Source organism: Lycorma delicatula, chromosome 2 (genome assembly GCF_047948215.1).
Source record: "Lycorma delicatula isolate Av1 chromosome 2, ASM4794821v1, whole genome shotgun sequence".
NCBI classification, from domain to species: domain Eukaryota; kingdom Metazoa; phylum Arthropoda; class Insecta; order Hemiptera; family Fulgoridae; genus Lycorma; species Lycorma delicatula.
The window spans coordinates 14,428,897-14,448,341 of NC_134456.1; the positions used below are offsets into that span (position 1 = coordinate 14,428,897).

The 19,445-nt window shown below is 32.1% G+C and overlaps 1 protein-coding gene and 1 long non-coding RNA gene across 3 annotated transcripts in view; one reads left to right on the forward strand and one right to left on the reverse strand.

The window, feature by feature from the left end:
* The window catches only part of LOC142320481 (uncharacterized), a 38,906-nt gene extending 27,776 nt beyond the window's left edge, over positions 1 to 11,130 (reverse strand). For both annotated transcript variants that reach the window (XR_012755402.1, XR_012755403.1), the window contains exon 1: positions 11,011 to 11,130. This is a non-coding gene — a long non-coding RNA (uncharacterized LOC142320481). The remainder of the gene's footprint in view (positions 1 to 11,010) is intronic.
* The window catches only part of LOC142320480 (juvenile hormone esterase-like), a 78,769-nt gene that overhangs the window by 44,405 nt on the left and 14,919 nt on the right, over positions 1 to 19,445 (forward strand). Inside the window, exons 4-6 of the mRNA XM_075358313.1 lie at positions 6,412 to 6,568; positions 11,593 to 11,778; positions 14,413 to 14,612. Coding sequence (XP_075214428.1) covers positions 6,412 to 6,568; positions 11,593 to 11,778; positions 14,413 to 14,612 — 543 coding nt within the window. The remainder of the gene's footprint in view (positions 1 to 6,411; positions 6,569 to 11,592; positions 11,779 to 14,412; positions 14,613 to 19,445) is intronic.

Here is a 19,445-nt window from a genome sequence, read left to right on the forward strand (position 1 = left end):
TCATACAAAGCCGAGTAAATTGTCAGGAGCTATAGAAATCATACGGAGCCGAGTGAATCGTATGGAGCTGTGTTTCAATATACTGCCCGCCATAATTTAACACATCTTACGATAATATAATAAGATTGAATCCAACAAGCCTGGCGACTAGGCCGTATCGTATGGTTGCGTGATATGCACTGACAATTAATGAATAAAAACAAATGTTCAATAAAATACAAACAAATTATGTTGAAAAAAGGAAAAACTAATATTTAACATCACATGGTGGCAGACCCAAGTTTAAAAATCATAATAGAAGAATATACATATGGAAAAAGCCAGGCGATACTGTAAGGTATCAGATAGATTATATCATGGTTAAGCAAAGATTTAGAAATCAACTCGTAGACTGCAAAACTTACCCTGGAGCAGACATTGATAGCGACCATAATTTGGTGATAATGAAATGTAGATTGGGGTTTAAAAACCTGAAGAAAAGGTGTCAGATGAATCGGTGGAATTTAGAGAAGCTTGAGGAAGAGGAGGTAAAGAAGATTTTTGAGGAGGACATCGCAAGAGGTCTGAATAAAAAAGATAAGGTAGAAAATGTAGAAGAAGAATGGGAGAATGTTAAAAAGGAAATTCTTAAATCAGCAGAAGCAAACTTAGGCGGAATAAAGAGAACTGGTAGAAAACCTTGGATTTCAGATGATATATTGCAGTTGATGGATGAACATAGAAAATATAAGAATGCTAGTGATGAAGAAAGTAAAAGGAACTATAGACATTTAAAAAATACTATAAACAGGAAGTGCAAACTAGCGAAAGAAGAGTGGATTAAAGAAAAGTGTTCAGAAGTGGAAAGAGAAATGAACATTAGTAAAATAGACAGAGCATACAGGAAAGTTAAGGAAAATTTTGGGGTACATAAATTAAAATCTAATAATGTGTTAAACAAAGATGGTACACCAATATATAATACGAAAGGTAAAGTCGATAGATAGGTGGAATATATTGAAGAGTTATATGGAGAAAATGAATTAGAAAATGATGTTATAGAGGAAGAAGAGAAAGTCGAAGAGGATGAACGGGGAGAAACAATACTGAGATCTGAATTTAAGAAAGTATTAAAAGATTTGAATGGCAGAAAGGCTCCTGGAATAGATGTAATACCTGTAGAATTACTGCGCAGTGCAGGTGAGGAAGCGATTGATAGATTATACAGACTGGTGTGTAATATTTATGAAAAAGGGGAAATCAGACTTCATAAAGAGTGTTAAGGAATGATACCAAAGAAAGTAGGAGCAGATAAATATGAAGAATACTGAACAATTAGCTTAACTAGCCATGCATCAAAAATCTTAACTAGAATTCTGTACAGAATAATTGAGAGGAGAGTGGAAGAAGTGTTAGGAGAAGACCAATTTGGTTTCAGAAATAGTATAGGGACAAGGGAAGCAATTTCAGGCCTCAGATTAACACTGGAAGGAAGATTAAAGAAAAATAAACCAACATAATTGGCATTTATAGACCTAGAAAAGGCATTCAATAATGTAGACTGGAATAAAATGTTCAGCATTTAAAAAAAATTAGGGTTCAGATACAGAGATAGAAGAACAATTGCTAACATTTACAGAAACCAAACAGCAACAGTAATTATTGAAGAACATAAGAAAGAAGCTGTAATAAAAAAAGGGAGTCTAACAAGGATGTTCCCTATCCCCGTTACTGTTTAATCTTTACATAGAACTAGCAGTTAATGATGTTAAAGAACAATTTAGATCCGGAGTAACAGAACAAGGTGAAAAGATAAAGATGCTACGATTTCCTGATGATATAGTAATTCTAGCTGAGAATAAAAAGGATTTAGAAGAAACAATGAACAGCATGGATGAAGTCCTACGCAAGAACTACCGCATGAAAATAAACAAGAACAAAACGAAAGTAATGAAATGTAGTAGAAATAATGAAGATGGACCACTGAATGTGAAAATAGGAAGAGAAAAGATTGTGGAGGTGGAAGAATTTTGTTATTTGGGAAGTAGATTTACTAAAGATGGACGAAGCAGCAGCAACATAAAATGCCAAATAGCACAGGCAAAATGAGCTTTCAGTCAGAAATATAATTTTTTAACATCAAAAATAAATTTAAACATCAGAAAAAGATTTTTGAAAGTATTTTTTGTAGCGTCGCTTTATATGTAAGTAAAACTTGGACAATCAGAGTACCTGAGAAGAAAAGATGAGAAGCTTTTGAAATGTGGTGTTTTAGGAGAATGTTAAAAATCAGATGGGTGGATAAATTGACAAATGAAGAGGTGTTGTGGTAAAATAATGAAGAAAGAAGCATTTGGAAAAATATAGTTAAAAGAAGAGAGTTAGAGGCCACATATTAAGGCATCCTGGAATAGTCGCTTTAATATTAGAAGGTCAGGTAGAAGGAAAAAATTGTGCAGGCAGGCAACGTTTGGAATACGTAAAACAAATTGTTAGGGATGTAGGATGTAGGGGGTATACCAAAATGAAACGACTAGCACTAGATAGGGAATCTTGGAGAGCTGCATAAAACCAGTCAAATGACTGAAGACAAAAAAAAGGTGCCAGACAGCAGTACCTGAACAACTATTTTACTTTCTATAACCAAACTCACTAACGCTGGATGTGTTAATGCATAATTAATCTACCAGTCTTGTACATTATTTTATAATATTCTTCTATAATCTTCTTCCTTCTTTATTACCTCTTAAAAGCTCATCAATTCATATTTTATCTAACCTGAAATTTTCAATATTTTTTGTAACATTTTTTAAAAGCGCTATTGTTTTGTTTTTCTCAGTCCCCTTTTTACTGTATATGTTTGCTTGCTTATTAAGAGCTACACTTCATACAGTTGTCTTACCAGAGTTAAAGGTTTGAGGATTAGCCACTATGCTCTCGAAGTTTGATTCATTCCTCATTCTGATAGATGTTATAAATTTTGAGTTTCTTGTTTACAACCCTATTGTCAACTATGATTAAAACATAGATGGGTAGGGTTTTTTTGGATTAGTTTCTTGGGTAGGGTATTTTGGGTCACGGTTTTGGATAGGTGAGAAATAGAATTGGCGTATAACGCCATTTCTGGCTCAGCTGAATTCAAAACACAGCAGAATGCTGTGTTTTCTGTTACATGTTTTGACCTGCACCTACATGGATTAATCTTGTCCACTTAGGGCTCACTCTTCAGTATTAGATATGATGTCATAATATGTGACTACATATTTAATTAATTTTTTAATATTGTTTATTTATCGCATACAAATTATGTTAACAAAGTTAAACGATAAAAAATGAGCTTCCAAAATACAATATAGAATCTTAAAATGCTGATTATACGTTGAAAAATTAAGAAAATCCTTTAATAATAATTTTAACATTTTTCAGTATTGGTGAGTGATAGAAAGATTTTGAATTCATATTAGTTTTCAGCATCATAAAACAGATAAAAATCATGTATTGCATGTTAGGAAACAAAAATTATGTTAATCGGTGTAGTGATGAATGTCGGTGAATATCAGTTGTAATCTTTGATACTGAAGAGTGAATATTGTTTGTCATTGATTTAATTTTTATTGGCTTTTCTCATATAGATAGTTACTAAAAGAACCATTGAGGGGGGTGGATGTTTGGTCTAATCTGAGAAACTTCCTATTTTGATACATTGAGGGTGGTGAATATTAAGTTTAATCTGAGATACTGAAGAGTAAAGGTCTGTTGGGATTGGTTTAATTTTTATCGGCTTTCGTATTTTAACTGAATAATTACTGAAGTAGTCTTTGTGAGCAGTGAATGTTACATGTAATGTGTGATACTGAAGAGTGAAGGTCTGTTGGGACTGGTTTAGTTTTTTTGGGTTTTCTATTCTGATTAGATAGTTAAGGAAGTAATCATTGAAGGTGGTGAATATTAGTTGTAATCTGAGATACTGAAGAGTTAATGTCTGATTCACTGGTTTAATTTTTATTGGCTTTCATATTCTGATTGATATTTAAGTAATCAGTGATATACGGAAAAAAAAATTTATTGTTCTCTAAGTGTGATACCATTTATTGAATTGCTTTTTTGCATACATTACAAATCTTTAAATACAATTTTTCTATCACCCTTAGTTTTAAATAAATTACGCATCAAAAAAATTAAGGAAAAATATTGTTAAAATATGAAATATTTATAATTTTGCATGACTATACCTTTGTTAGAATGATTCCTAAGAATTTTACAGTATCTTTCCCAACTTATTGCTGCCCATGTTTTTCTTCAACCAAACAAAAATCCGACGCCTGTCACAATACCTGCTTATGTGCGCAATTCACTAGGTACACTATATACCTGCAAATTATGTTGTGCGAAAAAGCTCTCAATTAATTCATCGCCATCATGTGTGAAGCAGCTATGCCACAAAAGTGACTTAGCATTGACATCTGCAAAAAGAAAGAATCGACTGGCACCTGAGAATCGTAGGATTTTTTACCAGAACTAAAGATGATGATCAGCAGTATCTCTACATGGAAAATATGAACTTCCAACATGCAGTTGAGAGTTCTGATCATCCGAATGGACAACAACGTGATGATCGTTTGTGAATTGTCGAATGAAGTTCCTTTCTGTACAATGCAGCAGACATGTTAACAGACACAAATTAAAATCTTTTACAACAAGAAAAACCTGGCAGTTACTGGATACATCATAGGATGCTGCAACAAAACAAAATCCAAACCCTAGCGCATGGCGATCTCGCCAATTTCAATTTGTGGAATGTAAGCCCCCTACACAATTAATTGGCGAATTTTAACCATCTAAAGATTTTAGATTGTAATACATTATGAGAGCCTACTTATAACGCGCACAATCCTAACTATTTACAGAGTGCTTTACTCTCATCCACAAAGTGGAAGCACACTACCGCCAGATGATTACACAGTTCAACTGTGTGTTCAACCGACGGCATTTGTACGAACGTTGAACATCTACAAATTCTTTGGCCTTAGACGAAGAGAAGTCAGTAAACTACCTGCCCTCAGATTGGACGCCTTATAATAATTCAGAAATCACCTAGAAGACAACAACCTGGCTGACAGTGGTCTCCTTCTGGTCGAGGGAGGCTTGTGGGCAGATGTTGAATCTCAAGTGACTTATGCATGCAGGATACCCGAGCGAAAGGATCATGCGGCTAGTCAGTGTATCGATGTCTGGAACACGAAATATATTCTAAGTCCTCACAGAGACAATTATAAGCAAATCACTTTATCTAATTTTTCTGACTTTCTGTTCGTCCCAGAACAAAACCAGGCCCAATCTCCATCGATTTGGGTCTCCACTATCTTTTGACCCGAAATCCAAAAAACCCCAAAAATTACCCCCCCAAAAAATCTTTGCCAGGCCAAATCTTGCTGTTTCTAGGCATTTCACATTTTTTTCTTAAGTAGGGTATTTTGGGTCAGGGGTTCGGATAGGTCAGATATGGTGAAAAACATCTAGAAATGGTAGGATTAGTACCAGCGAAGATTTTTTTGGGGCGGGGAAATTTTTGGGGTTTTTTGGGTTGGTGGTCAGGAGATAGCAGTGGCCCGGATCGGTGGAGATCCAGGGGGGGTTTTGGCCTCAGACGAACAGAAAGTAAGAAAAATTAGATAAAGTGATTTGCTTATAATTGTCTCTGTTCGAACATCAATACGCCGACTGGCCGCCTCACAGCTAAACTGCCTTTGAGGAGCATCATCGTGGACTTCTCTGAGCTAAAGGACAACTTATGTTGATGACCCTTTACCTCGTGTATCCTGCATGCATGAGCGACTTGGAATTCAAGCTCCTTCTACAAGCTTCTCTCGTCCAGCAGGATAACATCTTCAGCATAAGCAGAGATGCGACACCGGCTGAGAAACCTGAATCAAACCCTACCACTCACAAAAACTGATAAACACACTTCCCTGCGGACAACCCTTTTACAGTATCTTCCCCAACTTATTGCTGCCCATGTTTTTCCTCAACCAAACAAAAATGCAGACAATTATAAGGAGAATCACTTTTTCTAATTTTTCTGAATTTCTGTTCGTCCCAGACTAAAACCACCACGGATCTCTACCGATCAGGACGTCCACTATCTCCTAACCTCAAATCAAAAAAAACCCAAAACTAACCCCTCCAAAAAAAAAATCTTGGCCGGGCCAAATCTTTCTGTTTCTATGCGTTTCACATTAAATGTGAAACGCACTTTATTTATTGCTTTTATTATGATGTGACCATTTCTGTATTTCTGTGGAAAAAAGATCTTATAATAACTTCCCTCATTTTGTTTCTGTCTAATGTTAAATAAGCTGACATTAACTAAGTTTTATTAATATTAAAGATTTACTTTATTCTACTTATTGACAAAACTTCATACCGTCTTAGTTTCCAGACCACAATATAACATTACATCCAGTTATGGTTTTTATTCATGGTGGTGGTTTTACAATTGGAAGCAGTTCAGAAAAAGAACTTGGTGCTGACTATTTAATTGAAAAAGAAATTGTTTTAGTTACATTTAACTACAGACTTGGTGCTTTAGGTAAGTATGTAATAAAAAAAATATTTGATATGCATGGCTATGATAACCTCTTTGTTTACCTATTTAAATCAGAAGAAAATATTTTTCAATTTTATTGCTGTAATTTTTTTTTTTAATTATTAAATATTAAACAGGTCATTTTCAAGTTAATAATTTTTTTTCTTTCAAAGCCTTTCAGTTATTGGCTCCTCCTCAGTGGAGATCTAGTAATATCAGAATAATTCTAGAAGAACTACAATACCCTAGAAAAGTATTCCAGTGCTAACCAGGATTTGTAGCATCTGATGTTGGTGTAATTCTGTTGGACCAAATATTTCACTGAAGAAGAAGAAGAAGCCAATAATTAGCCTCAAAAAGGCCTTTGGAAGAAAAATTGCATTAATTTGAAAGTGAATCTTTTAATACCTAAGTTTTAAGTGTTTTCGCATTCTATCATGTATTTTAATAAATCCTTTTATTATAATTTTTTTAACCTACTTACTGCAAAAAAGTGAGATTTTTTTTACTAGCTCTTCAATAAATTATATAGTACATGTTCATAAAAGAGAGAGAATCTAAATTAATAGTAAAAGTGATAGAAGCAGTATGCTAAGAGTTTCATCTTTGGTAACGGTTATCAACTAACCCACTGTAACTTTTATCTATAATAATACAAATATCAATAATAAAAATTACAATTCATAAATAACTTATTCAAATCATGATCAAAGCACATATATGTATCTATAAATGAGTCATACATTTTCTGAGAAGTTGAACAAAAACCATAAGGATTCTACGTTTCATAAGGATTCTGAATTTTTACTAAGATAATATAAATGATCAGGGCTCTGAAAACTTCCCTGCAGAACACACACGTACTTGGGAACATTCAACATACAAACATTAGTGCAGGCAGGCAAGTTACACAATCTAACCAACAAATTAGCAAAACAAAATTTCCAGATCCTCGGAGTTCAAGAAACCCGATTTCTAGACTCACAGACAATGGACTACAACGGTTATAGAATTTTTAAAAGTGGAACAAACAGGAAAGTCTGCAAAGGGGTGAATATGCTGGAAATGGCCTTCCTAGTAAGTGAGAAAGTTCTGGATTCTGTACAAGAAGTAAAAGTAATAAGCAACAGGCTTATGACAATGAGAGTCCAACCCACAAACAAGAAATATACATTTATCAACGTACATGCCCCGACTATTGAACAAAATAGGAAAGACCCGGAAATGACGGGCAAATTTTGGGAAGTACTCGAAATCGAGATGTCCAAAATCACAAAGAATGATGTAAAAGTTCTACTTGGAGACTTTAACGCCCAAATTGGCAGAGAGCGGAAATATAGAAAGACAGTCAGCAAGTACCCCGCACATAAGTCCACGAACAAAAACAGAACCTGCTTAATCGAACTCTGTCAACAAAACAATTTAAAAATCATGTCTATCTCCCTCAGGACAATAGAAATTACTATGCTTGAACAAACAAAAAGGTATGTGAGGTACTGGAACTGTAGGTCAGGCCTGAGGCCCAGAGATATAAATACTGCCAAGATTCAGTGGAGTGACAGAATGTACACATACTAGCATTAGGCCATGTAATGCCACCTGCGCCAAAAACCACTTGCGCCATGATTTTACATAACCCATCCTTTCCTCCTAAAGAAGACAGAAAGAGAAGAATGAAGAAGCCTCTTCTCTCTTCCTATTAGTTCTTTTCAGAACTAGAAGACCACCCTGCAAAGTAAGTATGTTCTCTCGCTTGCATAGTTATTTTCAGAACTAATGGTTATTCAAAGGACAATAGTAAAGAAGAGAGATAGACAGTACAAGATCACTTGGGAAAATCACTTCACCATCCTGATTGCTTTTCTTATCCAATTTCACTGACCAGGCAAACCTAGTGTGCACATCCTAGAAGATCCCAACCAACTGCACTTGACTAGTTGCAGTAGATTGCCACATAGGATCAGGCCCTAAAATTGCCTCCAGCACCCACCGCTTACAGGAAGTTGGCCCCTAATTACAAGGCTCTAAAAGGAGTGCATCACGGAAGATAAGCTTACAAGTAAATCGTTACATCGGGTTCTTACCCCATAAACTGGTCTGGATCGGAATGCAATCCCAAAATTCACATAAACCATGAATATCAGTAATTTTTTTATTTAATATCTGCCAGTCCACTAGAAAGACCCAGCAGCAAAGGACGTAAGTTCATATACTGCATTAGGCAAGAGGTATCCGACATCCTTCCGCTCTGTTCTGGAGTGACAGTGCATTCCTGCTAGGCCAAAAGAAACTAGCACCAAGAGACCTTTCTGGATGGACTGAAGGAAAGTCGCATCAGGAGAAAGACGCAAATATCTTGCTAATTTCCCAAAGAATAACATAAGTAGAAATAATGTTTCAAAATGCTGTTTACAAAAGATTGGGATGCAATCCCAAACTCCGCCCTTCTTAAAATAAAATAAATATATAACCATCATTAAAATTTAAATACCCACCCAGCAGGTAAATAAGAAGGACCCAGCAGGAAGGGACCGATGTCCAGGGTCTGCAGTTAACAGGGGAATAAAATATTCCCCGATACAATTGCATTCTGTTATGTTTTGGAGTGATAGATCAGCACAGTGTTCAGTAAACATGAGTACAATTTGCAATCAAGTGTGTGGTAACAAACAAGCAAAGAGTGCATCATGAGTATTCCATTTTGGTGAGTGGTTAAGAAGGAGAAATTTTTGATGAGTTCTTTGTGAGCAAAAGTCAAAGTGACTTATTCATTCATAAAGTGTAAGTTTAGTTTGTTTCTGTAAACATTAAATGAATTGCTGATTTTGTGATTATTATCTTGTATTAATGTCTTGTTAATTCTGTATTAATTTCCATTTGCTATTGTAAGGTGTACTGAAAATCAGAATTATATATTGCTATTTTATATAATTATATATTATATATTATATATATATACCTATTATTATGTTACCTGTTATTTAAGAGTAATAAATTGTATTTGTAAGAATTTTTACATGTGCTATCTTTTGATATCCTTGTCGAACCACGAACAATGTTGATATAAATTGATATTGATATAAATCAATACTATCAAATCACGAACACACCACAGTATTGTGCAGACAGTCTTCTCTCAGATAAGAGAAAGAATAAAATTATCATTAAAGTTTCTACTAGAAAATTTTATCTTTTCCTTTTAGTGACCATAAACAATCAGTTATTATGAATAGCGCTGATCTACCATAACAACAATGTTTTATAGCACAGTTTTTTTAGTCATTGAGATAAATTTTTATACTTTTATCCATAACAAAAACATGACATTTTTTTAATTTAGATTTTTAAACAACAACCGATTCAAATTTAATACATATAATGATTTCAAAACTCACATCATAACTTTTTCAGTCAGTCTTGCAAATATGATGAATGACTGGAGCTGCTGTTCTCAATCATGTTTCAGTTGTGGTGATACTAGGTTTTTATTAAACAGACATATTCAAAGCATATACACTTTTCAATGTCATTCTAGATACTTGTCTGCCTATTCAATAAAAACACCAGGTGATGTCAAGACCATTGCAGATGGCTATAAGAGTGATTGAAAATGTTGTGATGTGTGTTTTTAAAAACGTTATCAGTTTAGTTTGATTTGACACTTAAAATGTTGAATGTTATAACTAAAATAATGTTATAACTACATAATTCTAAAAAAAAACTATAAGCACACGAGATATTTGGTTTGCTTGGCATTTCTCCTGCCACCATCCCATTTGGTTGCTCTAAAGCATAAGACCGAATGTTTGTGCCACAAACTGCTACTGAGCCTTGAAACAGTTTATCAACCAGTGTCCTAACTAGCTCCTTAAGCTAACCTAAAAGCATGACGATATAACCTAAAAGCATACAAGATATGAATTTTATTTCAATTTATATACAAAAACTCTTCCAAAATTCTCTTTATACAAGTGTTATTTAATGAACAAGATTCAGTTCTGGAGCAGTAAACCAATGTTTTTAATGAGGCCATTAATTAACTTATAACTTAATTTAAATTAGTTTATTAACCAAATTTTTATTATGCTTTTTAAGATAAAAATAATACCTTACTGGAAATAATGTAGTTAGTGTAAATCTTTGATTAAATCTAACCACTTTGTTGCTGTAATGAACTATTACTGGCTTTATTCAGTTGTAAATGTTCTAGTGTACTTTTCTTTGATGTTTTGTAAGAAAATATTATTTTCTGGTTAAAGGTTTTTATTAAAATAAATAATACTGATTGTGAATGTATTAGTAAAAAACACCTACTTTATTAGTAGATAATAAATAAATTTAATTAAAACACAAAGTTCTTTTTCAGACACCTGTACCTTAATTTAAAATATAATTGCAACAATAAGCTTAACCAAATTTATAATAAAATATTTTTAAAAACTTACTTCAAACCATTTTTAGCTGTTTTTGCAACCACCTTCAGTGACTAGTGATGCTGTTTTTACACATATCAGCTGGTGTTACTGCTGACAATTTTTTATTTATTTAAGCAAACATGTATTTAGAGTGTGGTTTAAAAATATGTTTGATTAAGCTACATCTTAATACACTTGAACATACAGAAAAACACAACAAAGATGTACTAGGTGAACAGTTAGAATTCAAATGCAATACAGTTTTCTACTCCATTTTACATATTTGTCTCCCTAATTAAAAAAACCCACACAGTTGATTCAGTGTGAGAACAGCATCACCAGTCACTGAAGTTGCACACAAAGATAATAATTGTAAATGTTTTGATATAGGTTTTTAAAAATATTTTATTACATATTTGATTCAGTATGTCATTGTTGGTTATTTTATTTTTTATTTTTTTTTTTTAATATCATTTCCGACTATTACAGAAAATATATATTTGAAATACTTAATTTTCTTACCATACTTATGGAACTGCTTGCTTCTTTCCTGCGTTAATATTTACTGCTCATCATTTAATCAAAAACATTTTATATATAACTTTTTTACAGGTTTTCTATCATTAGACAATAATGACATACCTGGTAATGCAGGACTAAAAGACCAACTTGCTGTACTGAAGTGGGTTAAAGCACATATTAGTCACTTTGGAGGTGATCCAAACAATGTGATACTCTTTGGTAACAGTGCAGGATCAGCATCTGTTGTTTACCATCTGTTATCTCCATTATCTAAAGGTTAGTTGTCTGATTAAATTCTAAAAGATTTACCAGCAAATAGTAAAATTAATTTTATAAATTATTTCTAAACATGAATTTTGATAAATATGTGACTCATGGTTATATCATTTCACATAAAAATTCATATGTGAGTTCCATATAAATGAACTTCAGAAATTATTATAACTTATTCTGAAAGCAGTCAAATTTAGTCTTTTAATTTTCATATTCTACAGCTCAGTGTCACAATCTTCCTTTTGCACTGGTTTTTAATAAAATATTACTTATCAGCAACAAGTATGTTTTCTGTTTATTTAATTATTAATACCATTCATCAACATTGCTGATAATTTTATTTCATTAAAATATAGACTATTTTATGCAGAAAAAACTATGTAATTATCAATAACTAAATTGTATAAATTTTACATTATGTTATGCATACTGTGATTTACTCATAACATAATAATTTTGTGTAGATTTAACATTCATGAGTTGAGATTCATTCACTACACTCATGAGTTGAGGGTTTATAAATGATTTAAGATAAAAATACCTGAGCACAAAAATGATTATAGAAGTATTTATTACTATTTGCTAAGCCATTTTCGTGAGCTATTTTGCTCACGAGAAGCATTTTTGATCAACTAAACATAGTACCAGAAGAAAGCCAGTGCTGAATATTTACAAAGTTTCATGTTTGCTATTACTATTTTAAGGTTGCTGATGCAGAAGCACCTGGAGTGGAATATTTTAATGTCATAATATTTTTTTACCATAGAAGTCTTACCAAAAGCAGCAGGAAATTTGTCACTAGTTTACTTAGCTTACACCTAGAATGAAGTAAAAACCAGTCTCTTGGTTGATAATATGTTTTTTTTCCTAGTAATGTGTTAAATGTTTTACATTAATTTTTTTTTACTTAATCATAAGGTAATAGCCCTATTCTACAAAAGTAGGTATCCAAAAGTGTTTTTATTTAATTAACTTAAATTTTTCTTTGATCCTGATTGAAAATAGATGGATTTCTAAATAAGACAGGCCTAAAACCTAACTACAGTCCAAAGAGACCCAAATTCCAGTAATTTTTTAAAAATACAGAAATGAACAATACTGATACAGAGGTTGTACACATGCTTAAAAATTGAATCTAAATAAGATGGTTAACAAATAAAGAAAAATTAATGTGACATTAAAAGAAAACAGATAGTTACATGTATCATTCTTTTTAGCCTTCATAAAATTTAACAGTTACTACCCTTGCCTCATTACTATCCCCATCATTAGACTTAGGCTTTTTATTACCTAAAAGGAGACCAAACAAGATAGTCTGGTGACATTAAATCTAAACTCTATGAAGGGTGAGGTGGCACATCCCACTTGAGACTTGAAGAGTTTCCATCACTGAAGCATCAATGTGAAGGTAAGCTTGGTCGGTATTCATTTCACTAAATTTTAAATAGTATTCATTAATTATATAATACTAATTAAAACCTAATGGTAATTCATTGATTTTTTTTTTTTAATAAGTGCTTCAATTTTAGTCTGTCTCCAGTGACTGAAGTTCTTAACCAACAAGCATGAAATTCATTTTCTATTCTCAGCCAAAACTATGAATAACTTGCTCCATTCATAACTCTCAAATACTTACCCCCTAACGATTTTTAACACTCGTGTAAATCTTAAATGGAATGATATCAAAATTTTTATAACCTTAATTTGTCATACTTCTTAACGAACTTTATTCATAAAAAACTTAATAATAATAATAATTTACACATTACATGCTCTGTACTTTCTGCTGAAACACGTTGACTACAACTGACAACAAATTCAGATATGCAAAATTTTGTCCACTGAGTCATTTCTTCTTTGAACTTTTTAAAAAAGTAAAACATGAAAATTTTTGTTTATATACAGAAATTACTCAAAAGAATATATTTTTTATAGTTTATTTTCATACAAGGAAGAAATTGAATTATATTTGAAATTCCCTCTTATATTAAAAGAAGCATTATGCTTTATTAGTCAATTCTTTCCTTCCTTCCTTAATAATCTCATATTATTGACTAATAATTAACCAAATAAAAATGAATAAAGCAAAGTACAGTATTCTGAATGGTGGTAGCTAATAGAAAAGCATATATGTAAATGCACCCATGAATCTAAGTTAGGTAAAAACCAAAGAATACCAATCAGAATGAAGAAAGAGATTGTTATAAAACTTTATAAAATATTGTTGTTACATCTATGAATATGCTTCTCAGTTTTATAAAAGAATATAAACGTAGCTTACAAGAAATTCCTGTGATCTGTTGAAAACAGTTTACTTAGATGCATTATTATATAATTTTTATGTATTACATAATTTATTTATAGAAATGAAGTGTTTAGACATCTGTTACAGTTCACTGACTGATTTGTAATTTAGTAATATAGAGAAAGTTGTAAGAATGCTTTAATGAAAATTTTCAAGAAATTTTATTATTTAATACAGAAATAATTACTGCTGGTTTTTTATTATGTGGATACAAACAAAGCTGTTTCAGACTGACTCTAAACCATAAGGATTTTTATTGTGCTGATCTTCATCATGTCATCACTACACCATCTCAATGGTATTGACACTTTCTAAAGTTATGGTTTTTTCAGGTCTTTTCCATAAAGTGATTATGGAAAGCGGTAGTGCTCTTAATCCGTGGGCTTTTCAAGAAGACCCTCTTCAGAATTCATTTAAGTTGGGTAAAATTCTTGGCACCAATACAACCAATCAATATGAATTAGCTAATTTTCTAAGGAACATATCTCCATCAGACATTGCTTCTTCACAAAGCAAAGTTATTCTGCCACAGGTAAATCAATTTTAGTTTTTCTCTTATTATTATATACCCATATAATTCAAAATTATATGGGTATATAATTTTGAATTCAGTCGTATATGCTAGGTTATTTACTCTCTTCAAAAACATGCTACGTCAAGATTTTTAATGATTCAGATACCCTTCATTACCTACTGAAAGGAGATTTAACCTGTTTCCATAATTTGTCATAAAGCTATTTTACATTCTTGTCAAAAGTCAGTGATATGAAAAATATCAAAAACACTCATCATCCAAAAAATTACTATTTTAAGTAGCTACATTTTTGGGAGTTTGTCAAAATTATTTATAAAGTTAAAAAAAGATTAAGAAGAGAAACAATAAGAAACTGATAAGTATGATATTAAAAGGCATGAAGGGAGTAGATTATTTTGGAACTTTTTATCAGTTTAGTATCCATAGTTACACGTACATACATAGAAAAAGATATAGATTTCCATTTAGAGAATTGAAGACTGCACAGATAATGATAAAATTCATTCAATTGAAATAGGATTCCCTTCTTTTTTTAAATTCTAAGTGAAAACAAAATATTATTGATTTTATTATACAGAAACCCCCACTTTTATCTAGCAACCTTTACCAAAACATAACGTACTAAAATGCATCTAGTAAAACTTTTTAAATTATTATAATTATTACATAGATAAAATTGTACAAGAAAATGATTTTATATAATTTTTGTTTTACCTTTCCTGTATTCAATAACAATATAACTTGCTTATTTATCATTAAAATATTAATTATCTTTGTTTTAAGTTCTTTAGCATAACTGAAGTTTTACTGAAGTAAAATATATTAATTTAAAATATTTAATATTATTTATCATTTCTTTTAATTAACAATTTTCAAAAAGTACTTTACTTCTTTAGAGCTAAACACTACATTTATATATATATATATAAAACATGTGTTATTTTAAGATAATATTTTACATTCATTCAGTATCTGTATGTAGGATCTTTTCCATTAAGAGAGACATTAATAATAATTTAGGCATGTGCTTGGGCCCAGGGTGGCAAATTTGAGTAAAAATGTGAAATTTTTTAAAAATATATTTTACACATACGTACTACTGACAAAATAAAATAGGAAAACATGTCCTTTTCAAAATAGTTTAAACCACGATAATTGCGGCAGATCAGTTGTAGTATAACGTTATCTTTTTCCAGTAAATACATGAAGTCTGTTAAGTGTACGACAGGCTATACGTAAATCGGTTGGAGCGAATGGCTGCAGGCGATGGTACAGTGTGGGCAGCACGTAGTCATGATGCTGTCTCGTGTGTGTGTAATGAGTCACCACTTTGAGCCTCATCGCTTAAATTCAACAACCTCCAACCAGAATGTTTACTGCCGACCGTTGCGGGCGCTGAAGTCTATTTGTTGAAGTTGATAGCCTGGTGTGTTGTCATTGCTCCATTACCATTTTTGTATTATTCTACTGTTACAGTGAAAGTTTTTGTTGTGTGTATATAGTTTTTTTAAATGTAACTTGCTTCAATTCAAATCATATTCCTAGTATACCATATTGCATTTATTTTGTAAATACTCTGTTCATTTAGTTTAGTTTTTTTAAGTTAATTTTGGTTATGTTATTTAACCAAAAAAATGGATGCACGTAAAAGGCTTAGCGGTGAAAAATACAGAATTGTAGTGGGCGAGAGGAAAATTAGAGCGAATGAAATAATAAGTAATACTGTAAAATTAGATAATTTTTAAAAAATTAATCTTAGTACAGAGGAAACTTCTTACTGATCTAATTCAATACCTTCACAAAGTTCAAGGATCGATGAAGAAACATGTGTTGTCGAAACAATTTTTGTTGATCCTGTTATGCCTACTACCGAACAAGAAACTCGAGTTAAATGATATATCTAGTGGATCGTTGTCAACCGCTAGTGAAGGTCCAAATGAAGTTGCATGTGATACTGAAGAAAATGAAAACATCCTTTAAAACTTGATATCCCTGCTCTATTATTACCAGTAAGTTGATGCCAAGTAATGATCCAATATTGTGGAAAATTAAAAACATTACGAGAGACTATTTTGTTAAAAATGGTTCCAATCAAAATAAAGATGGTGACTAAAAAATCCAAAAGAGTATACCCTGATAAAAACAGATTCTTGAACAAATCGTTGTTTGACAGAAAACTTGCTAATGGAGATCTAGTGATTAGGGATTGCCTAGTTTATTGCCCCAGCCAGGAGTCTTTGTTTTGTGACACCTGCAAACTGTTTTGTCTTACTTCAAGTCAATTCAGTCACAGTGGATTTAGTAATTGGAAACATGGTTACCAGCAGGGTAAAGAACATGAGACCTCACATGCTCACCTCGATAGTGTGTTAACCTACAAATGGAGAGCTGTTGAAATGGGTAATACTGATGACCAGTTACAGACTCAAATTGAAAAAGAAGTAAAGTACCGGAGAGCTGTTCTTCAAAGAGTGGTTGCTGTGATAAAAAAACTAGCATCATATACGTCTCCTTGCCTTTAGAGGAGAAGATGAACTGTTTGGTCCTACTAATAATGAAAACTACATAGAACTAATCTCAGAGTTTGACCCTTTTTTAAAAGCCCACATTGATAAGCATAGAAACCGTGGTAAAGATAAATCATCTTACTTTTCTTCCAAAATCTGTGAAGAGTTGATTGAGATAATGGGTAGAAGTATTATAAAGAGTATCTTAAAAGAAGTAAAAACTTCAAAATACTTTTCAATAATTCAACTCCTAATGTTACTCACAATGATCAGAGTTATCTTTCATCCTAAGGTATGTGAATTATCTGGATATCCTGAACAATGCTTAGTAGAGTTTTTAAAAACCAAGGCCATACAGGAAAAAACTTGTTGATTCAGTTTTTGAATTTCTTAAGGTTCATGGCTTGCACATTCAGAACTGCCATAGACAATCTTTCGATAACGCTTTAAATATGCCTGAGGTCTACTCTGGATTACAAACAAGAAGCAAATCAATTGATATTTTATATGCCATGCTCTGCCTATTTCCTTAATTTGATGGGATCTAGTGTGGCAAAATGCTGTAATCTTTCTAGATCATTCTTTAATTTGTTGCAAGGCCTCTAAAATTTTTTTTCTTCATCAACCCATCGATGGAATTTCCTAGAATCATTTTTCAAGCCGGGTGATATGAGCCTCTCCATAAAATCACTGATCCTAACAAGATGGTCGGGCAAGGAAGAGGCAAGCAAAAGCCTCAACAGAGATTTTGAAGCAATGGCAGAAGCTCTCAGAATAATGACTAACAGCCAAGACGAAAATGAAAAAAACAAAGCCAAAGAACTTCTAAGAAAATTTGTTTGTACTGAAACTTCATTTATGGCAGCCTTATGAAGTAATATTCTCAATAAATCTAGTGAAAAAATACAATCACACCATATGAGTGTAGCTATAGTTGTAATACAGCATTGGAACTGCATAAATCTCTCTGTGTGCATTTGTGGATGAACTGAAAGATATCTTTAACTTCTATAAGATGGCTGGTAAAAAAAACTGTCCAACTGTTCTTGAAACTGATTTTGATGGTGAATGTGTAGAAGATAAACCTAAAAAATCAAGGGAAAGGAAGAAGTTCTTTGATAAATACGATTCATCAAAGAGGAGGAGGAAGAAGAAATCACAGACCATAGTTTTCAAGAAAGCTTTGATATGATCCTTAATAAGCTTCTTTCGGACTTGAACAAAAGAATCACTATCTATATCAAGTTTTTCAGCAGATTCTCCTTCTTAACAAACATATGTAGCTTGAATGCTGAGGAAATCACCACAGCAGTGTCTTTTTTGCAGAACATTTATGCAACCGATATAGAAGAAATGTCATTTATTGTTGAGTATCTTCATTTAAAAGGATTTTTAACTCAATACAAATTAGGCAATGCCAATGCTGAAAAAAATGTCACTATCGCAACTTAACAGATTTCTAATATCAAAAAATCTTCAGAACATATCCTAACATAAATATTCGCATTAAAGTGTATTTATGTACACCAGCTGCACAGTTGCAGCTGAAAGATCATTTTCCACATTATCAAGAATCAAAAATTCTTTAAGATCTACTACTTCTCAGAAAAGATTGGTTCATCTATCTGTTTTAACAATCAAAAAAGACTTGATTAAGAAAATTACTGATTATGTTATTACTGATTTGCTCATGTCAAAGAAATACGTTAGGAGTTTTGATGTACTACAGTTTCACTTGTTTTAGAAATTTCACATTCATAAGTTAGCTTTTTTTGATAATGTAATCTCTATATTATACTTAACAACTGTTGTTTTCTGTTAATACCTTTTTACACCTGTTTTGAAGTTGATTTTCACCTTTGTAATTACGGTTGTAAACTATAAGAAGTTAACATAGTAATTACCAGTATATAATAGGATGTATCAGTGTATAATTTGTCCATGTTGTTTTAAAATTTTGAAAGAAAATGATTACAAAATTTTATGACTTATATGATGGTGATTTAGTAGGAATAGTATTGGTTAAAAATTGGATCCAGGAGGAGGATAGTCGAAAGGGAAGGACGGGATAGATGGGGATATGTAAGAGCAGCAATTTTGCCTGGGTCCATGGGCACAAAACACGTAAATTCAGCTCTGTCTGTATGTGAACCAATAACACTTTCACTTCATAGTATTTTGCTGCAGTACCACATAATATTTTCTGTAGATGTTATCACAATCCCCAATAAAATTTGATTGTTACTGATTTTTATTAAATGTATAAAATATGTTAAATCAAATCTCTTTTCAATGGGATGTATTAATCATAGGTTGTAGATGG